This window comes from Pseudopodoces humilis, chromosome 32, assembly GCF_049639895.1.
Source record: "Pseudopodoces humilis isolate 2021_Gansu_Grassland_sample_001 chromosome 32, ASM4963989v1, whole genome shotgun sequence".
NCBI lineage: Eukaryota > Metazoa > Chordata > Aves > Passeriformes > Paridae > Pseudopodoces > Pseudopodoces humilis.
In genome coordinates this window covers 518,122-532,850 of record NC_142231.1, presented here as the reverse complement: position 1 = coordinate 532,850, position 14,729 = coordinate 518,122, and the positions used below count along the sequence as shown (strand labels likewise).

Here is a 14,729-nt window from a genome sequence, read left to right as displayed (position 1 = left end):
TTGGCCGTTTGCTCAGAGGATGAGTTGTGTCCCTTCTAGGCCTCACTTCCCCTATAAAATGTAGATAATTTTTGCTCTCTTCTTCACAGTAACGTTTACTTTTCCAAAGATCTTGAGGCTTTTTACAATCTATTACAAATTAATTATTATTAAGTTAAAACAAACTATATACCCTAAATAAAGCAGTTCCAACAAAGCAGCTGGATGATGAGAGCAATCTGCTTTATGAACTCCCTTTTCCACTGCGCAATTTTAAGCATTTAGTTCCGCTTTCTAATTGCTAATATCCATTCTTCAATTACCCGCTGTTTTGTTTCAGATTTAAAAGATTAAAGCGCGTTGTTATTTTATTATTATGTGAATTCCCTTTGTGTGATTGTTGGGTTTGGGTTTTATCTGTTTGCATTTTAAACGCCTGCACAGGGAAGACTCGTACGTGGCTTGAAATGGGTTTCGCCTTTGGCGCAAGTTGCCGGCTGTTACTCAAATCAACATTTAAAGACAAAAATCAGGCAAGGCATCGTATTTCTCAAGCGCCAACACTTCATAAGCAGCCTCGCGGTGAATTTCAACCCTCACCCGGCTGCAGCCAGCCCCTTGCAGGGACCTTTTGCAGAACCACGGCGGGGGGCTCAGGCCCTCACGAGCCCTGTGCCAGTGTTTTTGCTGGAAATGAGAGCCAGGGCTCGGCCTGAGGAGGGATTTTCCTGCCCAGTTCAGCTCCTCTGGACAAGGAGCAGGTCCAGGCCTGGGGGTCCCGGGCCCTCACGGCGTCCCCGTTCCTACGCAACGCGGTCTGGCACCAGCGGCCAGCACCAAAGATGGCGCCCGGGCGGCTTCAGCGCGCGCGCGGCCGCGCCCCAAGAACGGCCCTAGAGAGCAGGGGGGGCCCATCCTCAGCAAACATGGCGGCGGGCCGGCTTCAGCATCCCGCTGCGCCCAGCCAATGACACACATCGGTGGGGCCGGACCGAGCGGGGATTGGCTGGAGGCGCGGATTCAAACCGGAGCGCGGGGCGGTTGGGGCTGCGCGCGCCGCTGAGGTCCGGGTGAGGGACCCTGAGGGGAACCTGGGGGGGCTCCGCTGAGGGACCCTGAGGGGAACCTGGAGGGGCTCCGCTGAGGGACCCTGAGGGGAACCTGGAGGGGCTCAGGTGAGTGCAGGGATGGGCGGAGGAGGGCTGGGGGCGAGCTGGGAGGAACCGGGCGCTCAGGGAAGTGCGGGGGATCCGGAAGGCTGAGGGGAGCGGCGGATCCCGGAGCCGCCCAGGCCCATTCCTCAGGGTTCTCGGAGCCCCGGTCGCTCTGCTCGGGGATCGAGACCCATCTCCCGGCCTCGGGGGTCGCAGCCTCGGGGGTCGAAGCCCACCTCCCCGCCTCGGGGGTCGCGGTGGGCGTGGGGATGGTGATGTTGGTGCTGGTAATTGAGGCACCGAGCTGGGCCTGCCCCGTGCTGTGAGTTCGCAGGGCAAGGGCAGAGCTCTTCCACACCGCCCAGTCCGCCTGATAGAGAAACTACTGAGGTATCGGTGTGCCTGTGAAGTCTGTACTTGTGAAACAGGTACCTCAACGCCTTCTGTGCTTGTTGTGTTCTCTCCTGGCACCTCTCCCAAGCCTTCCAGCACCAGCGCATTTCCCTGCCCTGCCTGCCCCAGCCACCTCTTGCATTAGTGAAGTCATTTCTGTCTTGCTGAGCTGGAGACTTTCCCCTTCGCTGCCTCTGTTTATGCCGTTGTTGCTGCTGTTTGAGAGAAATGTGCTGACTGGTTGAATTTTAACAGCTATTTGCAGGAGGAGCTGTAACTTAAAATGCAGCTAAATTTAAAACTGTATTAAAATTCCCCGGAATGTTGCTCCTATTTTTATCTTACAAAGTGCTGAAAACTTGCAGGTTTTTAGTGGCCTATATAGTACCAAGATATTTGTAGACAGGGCATGGGCTTTGTTCTGTATCCTTCCTGCTGGGAAGGACTTGGGATCCCTCATCTTGCCTTGGGTTCTGACCCTCAGTGCTGTGCTGGAGGATAGTGGAAGCACTAAGGTGGGCAGATCTGCCTCTCTCCGAAGCTCTCTTATCCATAAACTGTGGAGAGCTGTGGATTTTCATTCCCAATGGAAAAAAGTAGATGCATATATCTCCATAAAACATGAGTTTTGTTCGTGCAGCTTCTCGAACATGCCTGAAAGCATTACAACCAGTAACTCTGAGGCTGGTTCTCTTCTCTTTGGGCTGGTTTCTGCTCGGAGGTGGGAGGGAAGGGCTGGGCTGTCATTAGCTGTGTTTTTTTGGCAGGAGGATGGAGATTGCCATGGTGAACCTACGGGGTCTGTACGAGCAGCTCACGCGCCAGGCCGAGCTTCTGAGCGAAGGAAACGAATGCCGTGAGTTTTGTTCCTCAAAAATCTGCTGAAGATGCTAAAACCAGCCCAATCTGGTTTTTTCCTTTATGGAGAAACATCGAGTCCCAGCTGAATTTCTATGCAGGACCACGTTCTGCTTGTAGCAAACTGTGCTGCTTGTGCAATGTCTCGTGTTCCAGCTCTTCTGGCTGGTGCTGACAGGAAGGGCTTGGTCTGAAAAATGGATCTCGTGTGGCTGGGTTCTCCACACCTCAGTTGGGAGCAGGCTGGGTATCAGGAGGAAGAATTTCTTCATGAAAAGGGCAGTCAGGGGTTGGAGAGGGCTGCCCAGGGAGGTTTGGGATCCCCATGCCTGGAAGTGTCCAAGGAATGACTGGATGTGGCACTCAGAGCTCTGGGCTGGGTGACAAGGTGGGGATTTGGCACAGATTGGACTCGGTGATCTTAGAGATGTTTTCCAGCCTCAGGAATCCTGGGATTCTGTGTGAACAGATCCCTGCTCTCAGCTGCTCCTCTGCTTGCCCAGCTAAAGCCTCATGTGTTCTCTCCCCAGAGTTTATCCAGTTAGCGAAGAACTTTGAGGAGTACCGGAGGGAATGGCAGAAAACGGAGCACGAGCTCGGCAGGTACAAAGATCTCCTCATGAAGACAGAAGCTGAGCGCAGTGCCCTGGACGTGAAGCTGAAACACGCCCGCAATCAGGTGGATGTGGAGATCAAACGGCGGCAAAAAGCCGAGATGGACTGTGAGAAGCTGGTGAGTAATTCCTGTGTTACCCATCAGCTGTTGGGAGGGTGGAGACAAGGCGATTTAACTGCATTGATCAGTGCCACTCATGGGAAGAAAAGGGGGAAAAAAAAGCAAGGAATTGGTTCAGCTTCTTGGAGCAGCCTTCTGCTTTGATCTGGGAAAAGAGACTGAGCTGCCATTACCTGTCTGAGCTGCCATTACCTGCCTACAAGCATTAGCAGCCCACTGACACAAGTTCTAAGAGCTTATCTCTGGTATCTCAAACACTTGGGGTCTTACAGTAATTAAGCACAGTGTGTCCAGCTGCTGATGTTATCTGTGCTCACAGGAGCGGCAAATCCAGCTGATTCGGGAGCTGCTCATGTGTGATGCCTCGGGCAGCATCCAGCTCAGCGAGGAGCAGAAGTCTGTCCTTGCCTTCCTGAACAGGCCACAGACTTCTCTGGGAAATGCAGGCAACAAAAGGTAAGGAAACAGCTTTTTATTTGAGGTGTCAGGCATCAATCCAGCTGTCGGCCTCTGTGACACATTCCGCACCCATGTCAACAGTTTTCCTTTTTGCTCCACTTTAAAATACGGCTCTTCTGAGTCAGTGAGATTGTTCTGGAACCGTGACTGACTGAAAGCCAAACTGATACAAGCTGCTTCTAATTTTTGTTTTTTAGGCTGTCTACAATAGATGAATCTGGCTCAATTCTGTCAGACATCAGCTTTGACAAGACCGATGACTCACTGGTAATGTAACTCCACGTTCTGAAGTTCTTCTCCCCTGTAAAGCCCGAGGGGAGGGGGTTGATCTCCAGAGACCCTTTGTGTTTAGATTACTGGGATATTAACGTGGCTGAGCTGATTTGCATTTCCTGGGTGTGCTGTTGGCTAAAATTTGATGAAAGCCCTGGCCAGGGGCTGTGTGGTATTTACCATTAACCAATGTATTTCCCCCAGGACTGGAATTCCTCGGTGGTGAAAGCTGTCAGGCTGAAGAGGAGAGAGAAGCGGGTATTGTTCAATTGTTCCTTGTCACACAGTTTCCACTGTTCCCCCTGGCTGCCACAATGCCACCATCTGTCACCTCACAGCCACCTGTAGTGACCTCTGAGCCACTGAGCACAGCCAGACCTTGCATGGATGTGCTGCTGCTGCTGTGAGGGTTTAGATTGAAATTTAAGTTTGATGCCATTGTTTGTCTACTGAAAATAAGTGGAGTTTCTGTATATCTTGTGGTGTTACAGTCTGGGGTTTGCTAGAAAACACTTGGAGATTATTAACAGCTCCCAGATTAGGGGAAAATGGTGACATAAGGGGAAAGTTAACATTTTTCTATGCTGTAAAGGAGCTGGTGCTTGTTCTGCTTTAATCTGCAGAAGATACAGGTGGGAAAGAGCCTTAAACCATCACCTAGAGGAGCTGGGAAGAGTCTGGGATTTGCTTAGTTGCTGCTTTTTGTGTGTGTAGTTTGTGGGTTTGTTGGGGCTTTTTTGTCCTCTTTTTTGTCCTCTTTTCTTAGGCTAGCTTTCTTTTTCTGAACTGAATTATAAAACTGGCTAGGAAAATTATCTGAAAGAGGTTTTCTAGTTCTTCCTGGCACCTCCAAGGTTGCCACAAAGCAGAGGTACCTCTGGAGGACTTGTCTGCACACACCACAGATGCACAAAGCGTTCAGTCCTCCTAGTCATGCTGAACCAGTGTCATGCCAAGTGAAGAGCATTCCTGCTCCTAAACAAGAATGTGCTCTCTTTTCAGCGCTCTTCCAGGAAGTTTGCTGAGGGCCCCCCAGCTCCTCAGAAGAAATCCAGATCCATTAGCAACACAGCAGACCAGGTATGGTGGTCACAGCTGGGTTTGTGTGCGCTTGGCCACGGTTCCTGCCTGTTTCCAGGGCCACTGGCACTCCTGTGTTCCGTCAGCACTCCTGTCACTGGTGTATTTGTCATTCCAGGCTAATGAATCCATAGTAGCAAAGACCACTGTGATGGTCCCCAATGACGGTGGCCCAATTGAAGCCATTTCTACCATCCAGACTGTGCCTTACCCTCGGAGGAGCCGGAGGAAGAGCGGTAGGTGCAATCTCCATCCTGTCCTGACACAACTACCTGGCCTATCCTGAAATGTTTGTTATTCCAGGACCTGGGAGCTGCTTCTGGTTTATGATAGCTGTGCTTTTAGGGGCAGAGGGTGATTCCAGCCAGTCAGCCTCGTCCTCTTGTGTCTTCCAGGTCCTTTGCAGCCCTGGAACAGCGAGTCCAGCATAGGCAGTAAGCAGCTGGAGTCCAAATCAGACACCGATGGCTCCAGCACCCCGCAGCACAACGGGGGAGTGAGGCTGCATGACTTTGTTTCAAAGACGGTGGGTCTACAGGCAGGAGGAGCTTGGAAAAGCATCTCCTTCCATCTTGAAATGTGTGTGATAAGAGGCTAACAGCTGTGTCGGGGGAAGTTTAGGTTGGATATTGGGAAAAGGTTCTCCCAGAGGGGCGGTCGTGCACTGACCAGGCTCCCTGGGGAATGGGCACAGCCCCAAGGCTGCCAGAGCTCCAGGAACATTTGGACAATGCCCCAAGGGATGCACAGGGCAGGATTGTTGGGGTGCCTATGCAGGAGCTGGACTGATGATCTCTGTGGGTCTCCTCCAGTTCAGGCTATTCCATGATTCTATGGCTATGTCTCGGGTCAATACCTGCATGGATCAGGGAACTGTTACCCAGTTTAATTCCTGCCAAGTTACCACACTGCACTAATCTCTCCCATCTGTGTGCTCTGCATCACCAGGTTATCAAGCCAGAATCATGTGTTCCATGTGGAAAGAGAGTCAAGTTTGGGAAGATCTCTCTGAAATGCAGAGACTGCAGGGTGGTCACTCACCCGGAGTGCCGGGAGCGCTGCCCTCTGCCCTGCATCCCCACGCTGACGGGCACTCCGGTCCGCATTGGCGAGGTGGGTCTGTGCCCCACAAGGGCCTACCTTGGCTTGGGGACTCGCTCAGCTCCAAGGCTGCCTTCCCCAGCAAAAGCTCCTGTTGCTCAGAGCTGCATAATAACATGCAAATGAGCTCGCTAATGCATCATTCCACAAGCAGGGAGGGGGTGTAGGGGTGTGATGGTAGGAGGGCGTTGAGTGGGGAAGGTGGCAGCTCTGGGCAGGCGATGCAGCGTTGTGCTGATGGATGTGATGTTTCTTCATCAGTCCTGAGAAGAGCAACAATTCTTGTTTTCAGACCATAGATCTTGCTGTGAATTCCTGAGAGAGTATTTTCCATGTCTTGGTGACTGAATCAGTCTTTTTTTTTTTTTTACTTTCCCTTCTGCCTTTTAGGGCACCTTGATGGATTTTGTCCCTTCTACTCCTCCAATGATCCCTTCCATCATCGTGCACTGTGTTAATGAGATTGAGCAACGAGGGCTGCATGAGGTAAGAGGAAAATGAAGTGTGAAACAGTGCTAATGAAATGGGTTGTGGTGGTAGGGAAGCACAAATTTTTAACCCAAATATCCTGTATTTATGATATGGATTGTGCTGCTCAGTGAGTGACTGAGGTGTGGAGAGAAGGTGGGGATGGAAGAAAATCAGTTGACCTCCTCCTCTGAGCCAAGCTTTGTGCCAACAGACAGGCATTTACCGCGTCTCTGGCTGTGAGAAGACTGTGAGGGAACTGAAAGAGAAGTTTCTTAGAGGAAAGAACATTCCTTTGCTCAGTAAAGTGGACGATATCCACGCCATCTGTGGCCTTCTCAAGGACTTCCTGCGCAGCCTGAAAGAGCCCCTTCTCACTTTCCGGTTAAACAAGACTTTCATGGAAGCTGCAGGTGAGGAATTGCTGCGTGACATCTGCAGCTCTTTCCTGAGGCTCAGTGCTTGTGGTTTTGCTGTCAAGTGAGCCAGCAGGCCTTGGTGCTCTGTGGAGTCCTCGTGCCTGAATTGTAGTTGGGCAGGATACAAGATTATTAGCACAGCATGAGCAGTTTCTGGCTTATTTTTCAGGGTAGCTGTGGCTGTGAGGGGCATATTGCATCTTCTGGGAGCACTTTCTTAGGTCTAAATATTATTTTTTCCTGCTAGAAATCTTGGATGAGGACAACAGCATTGCTGCTATGTATCAAGCAATTGGAGAACTGCCTCAGGCCAATAGGGACACCTTGGCTTTCCTCATGGTCCACCTGCAGAGGTACGTTCTGAGGGACAGTGGGGTTGGAACCAGGTGATTTTGAAGGTCCCTTCCAGCCCAAACCATTCTGTGATCTGAAAGGGGAAGGTTACCCCACGGGTGTTTTTTCTGATTGGGTCTGGTTACTGCTTATGAGCATGAACAAATTCTGGAACAAACCTCTGCTCCCTCAGAGGCCAAGTGTGTGTGGGACAGGGGACTTGTGTCACAAGTGAAGGGGTGAAGCTACATTCTTTTTGAATTTCTTATCTTGCAGGGTGGCTCAGAGCCCGGACACCAAAATGGACATCTCCAATTTGGCCAAAGTCTTTGGCCCCACCATAGTTGCCCACGCGGTCCCAGATCCTGACCCCATGACCCTCCTGCAGGACACGAAGCGTCAGCCCAAGGTAGGACAAACCTTGGTGATTTTCTCTCTTCCAACCCAAACCATTCCATGATTCTGTGAACAGTGACTCACAGGGGTGTCTGTAGGTCGTGGAGCGACTCCTGCTGCTGCCCATGGACTACTGGAGCCAGATGATGATGGTGGAGCAGGAGAACATTGACCCAGCACACGTGATTGAGAACACCAACGCCTACTCCACTCCACGGACACCTGAGATTCAAGGTAATCCTGCCTTTTCCTCCCTTTCTAAAAACAGCAATCCCAGCAGCCTGGGAGGCTCTCAGAGCTTCACACAGGGAGAGGGAAAAGCAAAGTCTGCCAGGAAATGCCAGATTTGTCTAGTGCTTTTGACAGATGCCAGGGAATGCCTGATGTTCCCTGCATGGCAAAGAAAAAACTTGAGCTGTCTCCACACTGTGCTGCTCTCTTTTGGCAGTGAGCATTCTGGGACCTCTCACCACCCCGGAGCAGCAGCTCTCCAAGACACCCTCATCCAGCTCCCTGTCCCAGAGGGTCCGCTCCACATTCAGCAAGACCACCCCCAAGTAAGTGCCAGTGGGTGCTCTCATGCCATGTTTGGAATGACTGCAGGTGGTTTGGGTGCTCTAGGAGAGCAGATATTTGGGGGCAGTCAGCATTTACTGCTCACTAAACCCTCCCTTAATCTGTGCTGTGGGAACAGCAGCTGCCTGATGGGTAACAAACATCCTCCTGTGGTACACAGAGGAACTTAGTATGGGAGGCGGGTGAAATTTGGGTGAATGTTCCCTGCAAGAGGGAGAGTCTTAAACTTCTGTGTCCAGCAGGAGGATGTTACCTTGTTATGTTTGGTCTATGTTATACCAACAGGATATCAGTATGGAATCAGAATCCATACTGATGTTCTTGTGTTTCTCTTGAATTAGATTTGGGAGCAAAAGCAAGTCAACACCCCAGTTTGGGCATCAGGGGAACTTCTTTGCCTCTCCTATGCTGAAGTGAAGACCTGGGAGTTGGTCTTGTCCTGGCATTTGCACAGCAATGCTCACATGTGGAAGAAGCACAGGTTGTCTCTGTGGCCCCTGGCAGCTTATATTAAATGATGTTTTGCCTTTTATCTTTCAGCTTAACTGAGACTTTTAATGGGATTTTATAGTGCAATTTATTTTTATTATCTAATGCTGTGCTGAATGTAGTATTGGTGAAAACAGTAACGAGCAGGATTTGTTCAGTGTTAATCATTAAAGAAACTCTAGAGAACTGGCATTTTAACTAACATCTGTTTTTTTCCCTGTGTGAAGTAGAGCAGTCACAAAATGAGGGTCAGTTGGTTGGGGTTTTTAGGACTCCATAGGATGTTGTTGACACAGCAGTGCCTGAACTTTGTCAGAATCGAGGTTTTCCATCAGCACAGTCTGTCCCACCTGGCTGGTGGTGCAGCTGCAATCCTGAGGATGGCAGTGTTGGACTGGGCTGGTGGGCAAAAGCCTCTCTGTAATGAACTGCCCGAGGAACTGTGGCTTCTCCAAAGGAACGTTTCCTGCTACTATATTTTATATATTTATATATATGTGTTTGCAGGGGTGAATTCTGTAGAGGAGGGTGTAGATGCAAAGCCAAAGGGGTTCCTGGGAAGCCCAAAGGAGTTAGTGCTGCTCATGCTGGTGAGGGGAGGGAGGGTGGTTCAGTGGGGATGGGGGATGTCCACCTGTGTCTGCAGGTAAGGGCACAAATTCCAAGTGGGAAGGGCTGGGAGGGGGATGGAGAGTGAGAACAGTGAGGAGAGGGCAGATCTTTGGCATTCCATGCTCTGGATGCTTCAGGCTTCAAGAAGACACCAGCAAGGATAAATCACACAGAGAAATATTTATTGATCAAAGAATATTAAAAGCCACAGTTTGGCTCCAGAAACAGGGATGCAAATGTCATTCCTGGTGGGAACCAGTACAAGAAAGCTCCTGGTTTACATCCAGGCAGGGGGCAGGCGTGCGTGTGCTTCTGAGGATTAGTGTAGATAAAATCACCTCTGTGGGCTCCTTAATCAGCAGTGTTAAATGCATTTGGACAGAGCAGGGGCTGTCTGTGTCCTGTCCTGAAAGACTTCACTCTCATCACGGCTCCTCACCGATCTTGTGGAGGAATCCACCTCCTGGTTTGTTGCAAATGGTGGAATTCTTCTAATTAACGAGTTGATTTCTCACATTGCCCTAATCAGCGTTCAGTTCTGATCAGTGGCAGTTCCAAGGGAGAGACACGGGTCCACACCTGCTGAAGATTGTGCTCAGACCCTGTAAGCCAAATTCTTCACTCTTGTTTTCATTCCCTGGGGGAGAAGCAGGACACAGCAGCGTGGCTGAGGTGTGGGCACTTGGTTACCCACGGGTGGGCCTGGATTTGATGGGTGAGCAATGGGGTGACATGAGGAGCCAGCAGAATCACCATGTGAGGGATGGCACTGCTGTGCAGAGCCAGACAGTTCCTTTTGCCCTTCTAGCCTTGGGAAAAGTCATTCTCTGCTCTTTCTGGGATGGGGTCATCCTCATCATCCAAACTGAGCGCAGCAGGGTCCCCATACAGGTGCCGGTCGGCCTCTTGGAGGAAGCAGTGGATGTCGTTGGCAGCGTCGGGGTCACCGTTGCGCTGGTAGACCTGAGCCATCCTCCTCAGCCTGCGCCCACAGTCCTTCCTCTGGTCTGTCTGCATAGGAATGCTGTAAGCAGCCATGAACTTGGCTTTTGCCTTTCCCAGTGACTTCCCCCGGTACAGGAAGAACTTTCCCCAGAAGCGATTCAAGGCTTGACGGTACCTGAGGCTCAGGGTGTCGATTTTCTCCTGCAGCTCCTTGTAGATCTCTTCTTCCCGTGCTGGATCCCTCGCACCAATGAGCTCTGCCAGCTGCAGCCTGACAATTGTAAGGTCACGGTCTGGATGCGCCTCAACAATTTGCTGGAGGTGTCTGATGGCTGCATCCAGTACATTATTCTTGTCCTCCTGGTTTGCTTTAAGCCACTGTTGCTTGTAGCACTGGGCCAAGGCCTGGTAGAGAAGGTGGTAACCCGAGTTCTGCTTCACGGCTCGCTGGGCGATCTCGAGCGCTCGCTCTGTCGACTGTGGCATCCTGAGAAAAACCGATAGTCTGAGGACCTCGGGGTCAGAGCTTCCCTCTGCACATTCTTCAGCCAAGCCAATTGATTTTTCCTTATCTCCTTGTCCAAGTAGCCTGGCCAAATATATTTTGGCTCTGTAGTTATTTGGCTGCTCGTTGATAATTCCTTCCAACGGGGCTATGGCTTTGCTTGCCATATCAGGTTGCCAGGAGAAATTCCAGGAGGAATAAAGAGCCATTCCAAGCCCAGTACGGAAAGATCTGTTCTCTGGTTCAAGCATCAAGGCCACCTCGAAGCACTCTCTTGCCCGCTGCCCGTTGCGGGCTCTGATAACCAGGAGGGACCAGCCTTTGTGTGCCTGGATGTGCGGGATCAGCCGCACGTCCCAAGGGGTTGGGCAGAGCTGCTGAGCTCGTTGCAGGCAGGTTTCAGCCTCCTGATAGGAGCCCTGAAGGTAATGAATCCAAGCATAATTCCCGTAGATGACCAAAGAGCCGGCAGTGGATGCCGGCTGCTCCTCCTCGTTGTTGCGCTCCTCAGCAGCTCGGAGGCTTTGCAGAGCTGCCGTGCTCTGGTTGTCCAGCTGGTGCAGGAATGCCTGGAGCCCCAGGAGAGCCACCTGGTTCTGGTGGGCCGTGTGCTTGATCTCGACATCCAACTTCTGCAGGACGTGCTGAGGACAGAGAGAGTCAACGTCCAACTCCCAGGTGAAGTGACACTGGAGGGAGTCCAGCTTCTCCTTCAGCTGCTCCCTGCTGCAAAGAGGAAATGGTGAATTGCGTTATGGAAGGGTGGGACCCTGGGCTGCCCACACAGAGTGGGGGGAAAAGAGGAAGGGAGGTGGAGGAGGAGACTCTCTCCAGTTGCTCAACACATCCCTTGCACTCGGGCTACTAAAGAACCTCCAGATTGTTGTTCCAATCAGCCCATTTTTCAGTGAGCCTTCCCACTGGAGAGCAGCAGGGCAGGAGTGCAGTCACCAGTGCCTGGAGCCAGGGCTGTTCTCTTCTCTAAAGGGATGGGCTGCAAAAAGGGAGAGTAGAGCCAGCCCCACCCATACACTGAAAGCTTCTTCACCTTCTATTGGTAGGAGCTGTGCCTTCAGCTGAAGGATGAAGAAATGGCTCAAAAAAGAGCCCAGCAAGGTAAGGAAGGTGTTAGACTGGAGTGTCTCTTCCATGAGGAAAGGCTGAGAGAGCTGAGACTGTTCAGACTAGAGAAGAGAAGGCTCAGGAGGATTTTAGAGCTGTGGAAATAACTGAAGGGAGGGTGCAAAGAAGTGCAAGGCTTTTTTAGTGGTGCCCAGTGGGCAAGAAAGGCACAACCAAGCCTAGAAATCTCCATCTGGACATCAGGAAACTTAACCATGAGAAGAAGAGAGGCTTTGCACAGCTTTCCTGGACAGGTTGTGCAGTCTCCACCCTCAGAGAGACTCCAAAGCTGTCTGGATGCAGTTAGAGGACAAGACAACTTTCAGAGGCCCTGTCCAGCCTTAACCATGGTGAGATTCTGAGGCAGGATGAGCTGAGCCTTGTCCCCTCACACTCCTGTGGGAGCTGTGACAAGGAGGGATGCTGTGCACTTACCTCATTTTTGCTGCGGATATCACGTCACTGTCGAGGGACAATGGCTTGGCTGCACCTCTTTTATGTGGCATCAGACCCTGGCCAGGACAGTCTGTAACCTGAAAGACAGACTGAGCCTTAAATAGGAAAGCTCTCTCCTGGGTGGAGTCAGATGAAACCACTTATCTAGGATGAAATGAAACTGAAAGAGCTAAAACCAGAAAAAGAAAGTGTCTTCTTGCTGTCCATCTTCCCTTCATAAAATGACATTGGATAGACAAGGAAGGGAACCCTGTGATCAGAGCAGCAGGGTCTGAACTCCCCCCTGGAGACCTCCCTGCTGGAAAGGACTTTGGTGTTAGAGCTTTTAGGAAGTTACACCTGGTGTAAGGTGATGGAGGATCCATCAGAATGGAAATGCTGCGTCACCTTGATCGGTGAGGAGCCAAAGGCTGCAGGACTTTGTCCCCAGGACTCATCTGGATCTGCCCTGGTGGCTTTGTTGGGGTTTATCTTGTCTGCCTGGCACAGCAACCAGCCAGAAAAAGGGGATGGCAACTGTGTTTGCACAGTTTGGTGTGAGGGACAGCGGTGTCCCTGGGGTAAATCCCAAATCCTTCCTTAAGGAGCAGGAAGTGCTGACAGAGCTCGGGATGCTGAGCTCGGGATGGCCCCAGGGGTGTCATCATCTCACCAGGAATCCATTGCTGAGGCTTTGGCAGGTGACAGAAAGCAGTGGAAGTGACATAAAAAATAAAGGTAAAATGCAGTACACGTGGTATGTCTGGGTGTAATGGGGGATTGCAGCCCTGGGAAGAAAGATTCCAGTAGAGAGAATAGTAAAAAATATATTAAAATAAAGTAGCCTCAAGTAAACTCTAAACTGAGAAGGAAGAAACCACCAGCCTTAAAATCATATTCCTGCCAGCAAAGAAGAAAAAACCTATCACTATTTCCCCCTCAGGATGCTGATGAGTCACTGCAGCAGCGCAAAGGAAGGAGGAGAATTTACTGCTGGAGGAGCAGGGTAGATGCTTTTATCCTCTGTGTTTATTTTTTTCTATTGCTGACAACCTTTAAAAGAAAATGAGTAATTTGGCTATTAGTGTTAGCACTGCTGGATGAACAATGAGTGATTGCTCTATCTTGATTAGACTGAAGCATTAATTAGTCAACCAATAACATCTAATTCTTGAATTCTCACATCAGCATCTTCTTTCAGCGTCTTTCTGTGCATTTGGGCTCGACCAAGCTGCTTCTCTCTTGCCTGAGGTGGCCAGGATGGGGCTGTGTGAGTTGGGTGCTGGGCAGATGTTTTGGCTGCCTGGGCTGGTGCAAAATTGGCAGGATGGAGGAGAAAATTCACTGCTTAAATCCCTGAGGCCTTGACAACAGCTCTTGGCTACATCTGCTAATATTAGGGCTGGTTTGAGGATGATTACAGTTCTGTGCAACAGCTATTAATATCATACAAAGCTTGGATGGAAGTCAAAAATAACAGCAAATGAGAAAACTACCAACCAGCAGCCAAACAGGAAGTACAGGCAAGGCTCGGTGTTGTGAAAGATAAATGTTGGGAAGGAAAAGCAAAAGAGCTGCAATAAGATGCAGAGGAAAAAAAAAATACAAATATTTTTGCTGGTGGTTTGAAAACAGTCCTTGGCTTCAAAACATTCTGTTGCATCAAATAACACTGATCAAATTCTGAGCTGATTGAAAGGAAATCCTGGTTTATTTGCCCAAAAAACCACCTGTTTGTTATAAAGTTCCTTCAGTTGGGTCTGGGCCACAAGGAAAGGGCTCTGAACCACCAGAGTGAGCTGCAAAACAGACAGAACCTGGAAATGTTCTTCAAACAGTGCCTGCAGCATTGGGAAGCTTCAAGAAGCTTTATCTGAGTAGCCGAGGCCAGAACTAAAAATACTTTGAGGTGTGGCCACAAAATTTCCCTGACAAAGTTTGAGTCCTGGCTGAACATCTGAATTCTTTCCCTGCTAATTGTCTATAACTTCTTTACTGGTGTTCAGGTACAGGTGAGGCTCCTGTGAGTAAGAGGACAGATAAAAAGGTGCTTTCAGTTTGTCACAGTTTCTATTTCACCTTTTCAGCTCCTGGCACTGCCCTTGGGTGTGTTCACAGCTCTGCAGGTTGGGTTTACAAACCTCTCCGGGGAAAGAAAGACTTTAAAACCTCATATTGGTACTTGCACAGAGGAATTTAATTTAATTTGTACAAGAAAAGCCTGGCTTGGAAGCTTGAGGAGAGAATCCTTTGCTATCCAGGTGCTGAGGGCCTGGCACAGGTCACCCCGAGAAGCTGTGGCTGTCCCTGGATCCCTGGAAGTGTCCAAGGCCAGGTTGGATGTGGCCTGGAGCAGCCTGGTCTGATGGAACCGTGGCAGGCAGGGTGGAACTGGG

The 14,729-nt window shown here is 50.4% G+C and overlaps 2 protein-coding genes across 4 annotated transcripts; one reads left to right on the top strand and one right to left on the bottom strand.

The window, feature by feature from the left end:
* The first annotated feature begins 1,002 nt into the window (after window positions 1–1,002).
* RACGAP1 (Rac GTPase activating protein 1) lies at window positions 1,003–8,916 on the top strand. 2 transcript variants are annotated; one of them, XM_005532831.3, is made up of 17 exons: window positions 1,003–1,154; window positions 2,294–2,382; window positions 2,915–3,117; window positions 3,440–3,576; window positions 3,777–3,846; window positions 4,057–4,110; window positions 4,855–4,932; window positions 5,051–5,168; window positions 5,328–5,458; window positions 5,881–6,045; window positions 6,424–6,519; window positions 6,716–6,914; window positions 7,168–7,273; window positions 7,530–7,662; window positions 7,748–7,883; window positions 8,098–8,206; window positions 8,567–8,916. In XM_005532831.3, the coding sequence occupies exons 2-17, from the start codon at window positions 2,298–2,300 to the stop codon at window positions 8,640–8,642; spliced, it is 1,896 nt and encodes a 631-aa protein (XP_005532888.1). In that variant the 5' UTR covers window positions 1,003–1,154; window positions 2,294–2,297; the 3' UTR covers window positions 8,643–8,916. The 2 variants fall into 2 exon arrangements, with proteins under 2 accessions (XP_005532888.1, XP_014116858.1); XM_014261383.2 differs by lacking the exon at window positions 1,003–1,154 and adding an exon at window positions 1,433–1,561.
* Window positions 8,917–9,487: 571 nt separating this feature from the next.
* LOC102109926 (antiviral innate immune response effector IFIT1-like) lies at window positions 9,488–12,517 on the bottom strand. 2 transcript variants are annotated; one of them, XM_005532847.3, is made up of 2 exons: window positions 12,334–12,517; window positions 9,488–11,502 (listed from the first exon to the last, which is right to left on the bottom strand). In XM_005532847.3, exons 1-2 carry the CDS (start codon window positions 12,402–12,404, stop codon window positions 10,131–10,133), a joined length of 1,443 nt encoding a protein of 480 aa, XP_005532904.3. In that variant the 5' UTR covers window positions 12,405–12,517; the 3' UTR covers window positions 9,488–10,130. The 2 variants fall into 2 exon arrangements, with proteins under 2 accessions (XP_005532904.3, XP_014116859.2); XM_014261384.2 differs by having other exon boundaries at window positions 9,488–11,499; window positions 12,334–12,420.
* Between the last annotated feature and the right edge of the window lie 2,212 nt (window positions 12,518–14,729).

Bases quoted from the DNA above. Each gene is read 5' to 3' on its own strand.
- RACGAP1 (XM_005532831.3), top strand. From the start codon at position 2,298: ATGGAGATTGCCATGGTGAACCTACGGGGTCTGTACGAGCAGCTCACG. The intron at 3,577-3,776 runs GTAAGGAAACAG...TTTGTTTTTTAG, and splicing joins GGAAATGCAGGCAACAAAAG to GCTGTCTACAATAGATGAAT. The intron at 6,046-6,423 runs GTGGGTCTGTGC...TCTGCCTTTTAG, and splicing joins CTCCGGTCCGCATTGGCGAG to GGCACCTTGATGGATTTTGT.
- LOC102109926 (XM_005532847.3), bottom strand. From the start codon at position 12,404: ATGCCACATAAAAGAGGTGCAGCCAAGCCATTGTCCCTCGACAGTGAC. The intron at 11,503-12,333 runs GTAAGTGCACAG...TCCTCTTTGCAG, and splicing joins ATATCCGCAGCAAAAATGAG to CAGGGAGCAGCTGAAGGAGA.